Here is a 6,513-nt window from a genome sequence, read left to right as displayed (position 1 = left end):
TAATAGTTAAAATATTTTTGAGCGGACAACAAAACATTTTTCGGTTGACCTGATTCGTACTCGGCTCACTCATCGTTCTTTATATTTTTTCAAAAATATAAATATTCTCATCGTCCTCGTGGGCCTTAGATGGGCCGAACTACCCGTCCACGAGCTGGTTCTCTTTGGACCATTTACTTCTGACGGGAGACGGCCCGCGGCAAGGCCTGCTCCTTCCTCTCCTCCCTCCCCTCGCCGGCTTCGCCGCGATCTCCGGCAAGGCGGCGACCTACCGGCGACCACGCGCCGTCACCCGCCCCGCCTAGGTAGGCCGGAGCAGCTTTTCCCTCGCCGTACGTTTCGCCTGCCTCCTCTCCGCGTCCACCGCCGCTTGCGCTCCGCCTCCGCCTGGCCACGCCGCATCCGCTCGTCTTTCCACCCCGCCTCCTCGCCGGAGCCGTATCCCCTCTCTCCCCCGCCCGTCGGGAACCGAGCGCATACTTACTCGTCCAAATTTCAGGCGGATTTCCAGCTCCGTGGACTGTGGTAGTAGATGGGATCCTGCCCCGCGGGGAGAGGGTAAAATAGGATCTGCGCGTTCCGAGACAGTCTCCCGTATCGAGAGCTCCAGACTTCCAGGCCTTAGCTAAGTTACTGCAATGGCGTCCTCAACTACGGAAGAGGCCAAACCGAAGCCGCGCCTCATCGTTCGCCTGGGGATATTCCTCGCGTCTCACCACATACTCTTCAGGTTCGTTCTCATCTCTCTCTCTTGGTCCAATTTTTATTCTTCTGTTTCTCTCTGAGACTTTGTTCATCCTTTGTGACCAGCGCTCTGTGCTGTACGGCGGGCATAATCGCACTCCTCTTCCTCCCTTCACTTGCCAAGAACACTTACCTATCAGAGAATGCTCTTATACCCGGTAAGCAATCTCGTTCTCTATTTTTATTACTATTGCAACTCCATGTAACAAACATCTCCGATATTGACTGTCAGGCATTTCTTTCTCCTTGGTAATTTCTGCAAAGTAAATTATTTTTTAATGTAGGTTCTGCAAATACATTATTTTCTACTGAAGATATCCTGGAAGCAAATAGATTTTTGAAGGGAATCGAAGCTGCAACTGGGGAATCAAGAGGTGGAACGTATGTTATTCTGTATAGAATTCCCTTGTTTCACATGCAGCTTCCTTCATAGAGAGTGGGCTCTAGCAAACATTTGCATTGTGTACATATTGTTAAGTTGTCGTGGGAGATCTATGTCGATTCTACTGTGAAGGCGCTTGCTTTGATGAAATATTTCTGTGATACTGCATTCTAGTTATACTAGTGAGCATACACATGGTATCCTCAACGCTAAATATGAAGAAGTTTCTTCATGTAGTAATGATAATATAAAAGTCAAAGATATACAATGTTCACTTTGTTTTATATGAGATTACAATGTAGATGCATGCATGTGCACACCATACATGCACTTGGGTAGAAACCATACTCCTACATAAGAGATTCATGGATGCTTTGGATAAAATAAGAGTATAATGGAGCACTGGCATGTCCTTTCCAATTGGGCCATACTTGTGTATAACTTCTACGTAGTACATTTTTTGCTCATGAATCACTAATCTAAAATTAATATATAAGTATATGCAATTTTCTGATGATAATCTGCACATGGAAAAAGTGATAATAAATGATAATAAGTGAGGGGACGAGTGGTATAATCCTAGGGTTTCCAATTGCAGGCCCCTTTATATGATTTTGTCCATGACCAATTTTCTTGCAACATGTAGGGATATGCCGAAATTCATATCACAAGAAATAAAAAATCTGGGGGCAGAAGTGCATTACCATGAGTTCCTCCCTGACAGAAAATGTTTTCATCCTTTGAAGTTCTTTACTTCCATGACAAATAATATGGCAGTCAAACCTAATGGAACCTACACCAACTTTGGAATAAACATAGCTGGCATTATACGCGCTCCTCGTGGTGATGGCAAAGAAGCAATTGTACTGGTTACCCCTTATAATTCTCAGGGAGATCAATCTAATGAGTTATTATCACTGGCCCTTGGATTCTCTGTTTTCTCCCTCTTAAGTCGAGCTACATGGCTAGCAAAGGATATTGTCTGGTTATCTGCAGATTCACAATTTGGAGAGTATGCCGCAGTCTCTGCATGGTTAAATCAATACCATAATCCCATGTTTCTGAGTGACCCAGTGATTTTAGATACCAAGATGTATGGTACCAATCGGAATTTATATGAACATGATGACACTACAGAAAAAGCAGAACTTATGACTTTCAAACGTGCTGGAACAATGGCAGCTGCACTCATATTTAAAGTTGGAGAAACCAGGAAATATAATGACAGAGATAGTGTCACAATGTATGCAGAGGCATCTAATGGCCAAATGCCAAACTTGGATCTTCTGAATGTGGTGCACTATTTAGCTGTTCATAGACAAGGTTTTCATGTGAATATTGAGACATTTAGTTCATTGTTGAGTTCTTCATGGCTTAAGGTTATTGCTGAAGTATTTCAAAATGTTGGGAGTGTATTGAGAAAAATAAATCCTGATTGGAAGCTTGACGTGAACGTCCCTGATTATGTGGAGGGTACTGCAAACCTGGCCAATTCTATGTACAACCAGGTAACTAAAACGTATAGTTACCATTCATTTCTATTTCACCTATAAAGGTATAGGTTTTCTCAACGATGTTAATCCCTTCTTGTTGGGTTTGGTGACTGCAGGCTCTTGGAGTGCCCACAGGTTCTCATGGTGCTTTCCGTGACTATCAAGTCGATGCAGTTTCTTTGGAATTTGCACCAGCATTTAATCTTAAAAACGAGAATGCTAAATTTTCATTTCTTCTCAGGGGTGGAAGGTCAGTTCCTAGTGTGTGCTATAGTTCTGTTATTTGAAGTTGCGCTCTTTTTAGAACAAGTACTAGTTATTATTGACATGTGTTTAGTTAATTGGAAGATGTAATTTAATCAAAAGTGTTTGATGCAGATGCCACATAGCTCAATATATCTTGAAAGTTTTGAACAAACTCTAGCCTATGACATTTGTGTATCTATATTTTCCTTTCTGTGATGACCAAAGCAATCTATCTTTGTCAAGCATTTACTAATTTCATATATCTAATTGCTTTGTATCACTCAACTATTTTTATTCTCACAACATACTAATAATGAGCATTAAAACACAAGTTTGATGCTGAAGCTGTATAACCTCAAACAGCAAACCGCTGATTATAAACAATTTTATGACTGCCTTGGCCAGTTGACCATACATATTCTTGAACAGAATTATTTCAGTGAGAGATTTGATTGCATGTCAACCTCGTAATAGACAAAATTTGCTTGATTTTGACCTTATCAGTAATGTGTGTATTCATTCTATAGAGGCAGGATTTGCTAATGACATTAGCATATTGTGATCTTAATTACAGAACAGCCTTTGCTTGTCTTGAGAAAAAGTAAGTGCTGTGGCCCATGGTTTATTGCCCTTATTTTCCTGAATTGATGCAATTTTGGACTGAACTTAACAAAGGGGCAGGATCACATGACCTCATATAATCTTATCATATAAATTGGCTTCACTTTCTTCTAAACAAAGTATGCCCTGCTGTATTTTATAAAGCACATACTTAGACAGCATTTATGTTAACCTCACAACAAGCTTCTGTTAACATGTTTGAGATTTGTCTTTTGTACAGGCTAACCGAAGGAGTTGTGCGCTCTGTAAACAACCTGCTTGAGAAGTTCCATCAATCCTTTTTCCTGTATTTCCTTACAGCTCCAAGCAAGTTTATTTCAGTTGGTGTATATATGATTCCGTTTGCATTGTTCCTAGCACCGCTCCCAATAGTTGCTGCTGCTCTTGCTGGTGACAGTAAAACCAAGGGGAAATTGGTTGATGAGTGTAAAACAAAGGATATTGTCGGTGATCTCGAAATCGGCGGTGAATCGTGGAAATGGCTTAAATCTGCAAGAGTACTGCTTGTTATCCAAATTTGGGCAGCACTTGTTTCTTTACTCCCATATTACATTAGTCAAATTCCTGGTGCTATGCCAACACAATATGCAGTGATTTGGGCTGTGCTCTCCATTGTTATATTGATCATCCTGTATGGAATGTTCGGCTCACCATATCATGCTGGTGTGGAATGGAGGCTTTTAAAGGCTACGATGATCACTTCCATCACCATAGGAATGGGGCTTATGTCAATCATAAATTTTGCTACTGCGCAGCTTGGGGCTTTGATATTGATCCCGATGTGCTTGTTTTCTCGACCACTGAAGGCACAGCTTGAGATGAATTTCCTACCACGGATAATATTGTTCATCTCAAACATACTTCTCACCGTGTTGGGTTTCCCTCCAGCTGCATTGCTGGTTATGAAATGTCTATCCAAGGGATTGTGGACAGTCGACATTGGGGATTTCTGGCTGTGGATGGAGTTCTTGTGGGAATGGAGCAGCGCGACATATCTGTATGTATTTCTTGTCCATCTTCCCTGCTGGCTTTTGTGCATCCATGTGTTGTTGCATCCATGCCTCCAACCTGAATCAAAGATGAAGCAGGAATAGCACACATTTTGTCATCGCTTTGAGGTTAGAGAGCACTGTAACAGACACCCCTGACTTGGGGTGTGCTTTGGCCATTAACTCTTGAAACAAGCAACTTAGTTTTGTATGCGGAGGACTAGCAGCTTAGCAACATTGATGTATTTTGCTGTTTCCTTTGTAATAACTACGGATGGGATAGTAAAGCCTGCTTATTCAGAGAAGCTGCTGGAACATGAATGTGCCTTTTGACGATTTACAACAGATAAAACATCCTTTCTTATTCTTTTAGGAATGACATTAGGCTAGCTTTGTTGATTTGATAAAATAGTTAGTAGTACATCATTCACCAACATGCTCAAGATAAAGCAACCTTAGCTAGCTCATGAGGCCTCCCTATTATAACTACAATTCTCATAAAATAGCAGTCGGAGACGTTGCTGAATAGTGTCGACAACATGCATACAATCAGTCAGAATAATAAAGTTGTTACTCCCAATGTGTCGAGCCAGCAACAACTCTTCACTGAACGCCTCCGCCTCCACCATCTCTTACATGTACACATACTTCTTCTTTCTCTTATCACTATTACTGTACTTACCTTTTCAAAATCGCTATGAAAAGATGCATCTACATTAACCATCAATTTACCATTGTGAACCTGCAATCGCTTAGATGGAATAGATCAGATTCCTGCCACTCTGATTGGAATGCTCTCTGTGCATTAGTCATTTAACCTTGCTTGGATGGATGAATATTGTGCCCTTGCAGTCACAAACATTCCTCATTGAATTAGAGGCAACTTATTCTCCGTAATTGTGATCATGGGTATGCATGTACTTCCTTCGGTTTTCTTAGTCGAGAGCGTTTGACTTTTATATCTCTATTTGATTATACGTCTTATTTAAAAAATTATATATTATTAGTTATTTTGTTATGATTGTATTTATTATTGTAGAAACTTTAAGTATAGCTTATAGTTTTGTATATTTGAATAAAAATCTTGAATAAGACTAAATGTTAGACGTAGATCAAAAATAAATTATGTCAATAAACGGAGGGAGTATTTGCTTCTGGTTGGAGCTTGAGTGAACGGCTGATCCGATCTTCGGATGCGACAAAGGTGGCGACCACCTAGCTCCACTGCCACCCTCTTGACCTCCATCTCGTCGTCGTCTTAAGGCTTCTCCAACCGTGCGCCAAACAAGTTCTTAAAAGATTTTTTTTGGATTTACCATAAAAAACAGACCTCTAACAGATACCTAATCACATTTCTAAAATATCTCCACTCCTAGTCCTAGCCTAAAAGTGAATCAAATATGAGGAAGCCATCCACATTCCAAATTGCTCATTCCGCGTGAAAGTTTTGCACCTATTGCGCCTGGAAGTGTTTTTTTTTTTCGACCGAGCCATATTTCCTCCATCTCCGCCGACCTGGCCTCATCTACCCTCTCTCTCTGCAGGGTATTACCTGATTAATGACATGTATGGTTAGGGCATAAACCTGTTCTATTTTTCAAAAAAAAAAGATCAAACAGATTATGTGATCAATTTAGACAACATGCGACGTTGAAGCAGCAACAGATGTAGTTCATGCAGAAGGGGAGGAGGAGAATGATCCAACAAACCTAGTCCCACCTGCTTATGTAACCAACCAACTATGATGATCCAATTTTTGGGTCTCTATTAGAGTATGGGGTAATTTTTAGCCTCATTTTTTTTCTAGCAGGGCTATAATACTGGATTTTTGAGACTTAATGTTTACTCTTATAGTGGAGATGCTCTTAGTGAGCCGTCGGATCGAGCGGTAGGGCATCGTTGATTGGGGAGGGGGAGGTTGCAACCGGCGACGGAAGGCTCACATGGCGCCAACGCTGAGCGGGGCCTGCGGGCATTGTCGTTGGCGACACTGCGGTCATACGAGTGATCGCAGGGGGCGCAATTGTGAGGTTGGTGG

At 41.4% G+C, this 6,513-nt stretch overlaps 1 protein-coding gene across 2 annotated transcripts; it reads left to right on the top strand.

Moving 5' to 3' along the window:
* The first annotated feature begins 214 nt into the window (after nt 1–214).
* LOC102722174 (glycosylphosphatidylinositol anchor attachment 1 protein) lies at nt 215–4,780 on the top strand. Of its 2 annotated transcripts, XM_015832759.2 has the most exons (7): nt 215–305; nt 500–730; nt 811–902; nt 1,029–1,125; nt 1,773–2,634; nt 2,736–2,869; nt 3,707–4,780. In XM_015832759.2, the coding sequence occupies exons 2-7, from the start codon at nt 639–641 to the stop codon at nt 4,578–4,580; spliced, it is 2,151 nt and encodes a 716-aa protein (XP_015688245.1). In that variant the 5' UTR covers nt 215–305; nt 500–638; the 3' UTR covers nt 4,581–4,780. The 2 variants fall into 2 exon arrangements, with proteins under 2 accessions (XP_015688245.1, XP_015688246.1); XM_015832760.2 differs by lacking the exons at nt 215–305; nt 500–730; nt 811–902 and having other exon boundaries at nt 1,037–1,118.
* The last annotated feature ends 1,733 nt before the right edge of the window (nt 4,781–6,513 follow it).

Source organism: Oryza brachyantha, chromosome 1 (assembly GCF_000231095.2).
Source record: "Oryza brachyantha chromosome 1, ObraRS2, whole genome shotgun sequence".
In the NCBI taxonomy this organism is placed as follows: Eukaryota; Viridiplantae; Streptophyta; class Magnoliopsida; order Poales; family Poaceae; genus Oryza; species Oryza brachyantha.
The sequence above is the reverse complement of the archived record's forward strand: the minus strand, read 5'-3'. Positions and strand labels throughout refer to the sequence as shown.

Bases quoted from the DNA above. Each gene is read 5' to 3' on its own strand.
- LOC102722174 (XM_015832759.2), top strand. From the start codon at position 639: ATGGCGTCCTCAACTACGGAAGAGGCCAAACCGAAGCCGCGCCTCATC. The intron at 731-810 runs GTTCGTTCTCAT...CTTTGTGACCAG, and splicing joins TCTCACCACATACTCTTCAG to CGCTCTGTGCTGTACGGCGG. The intron at 2,635-2,735 runs GTAACTAAAACG...TGGTGACTGCAG, and splicing joins CCAATTCTATGTACAACCAG to GCTCTTGGAGTGCCCACAGG.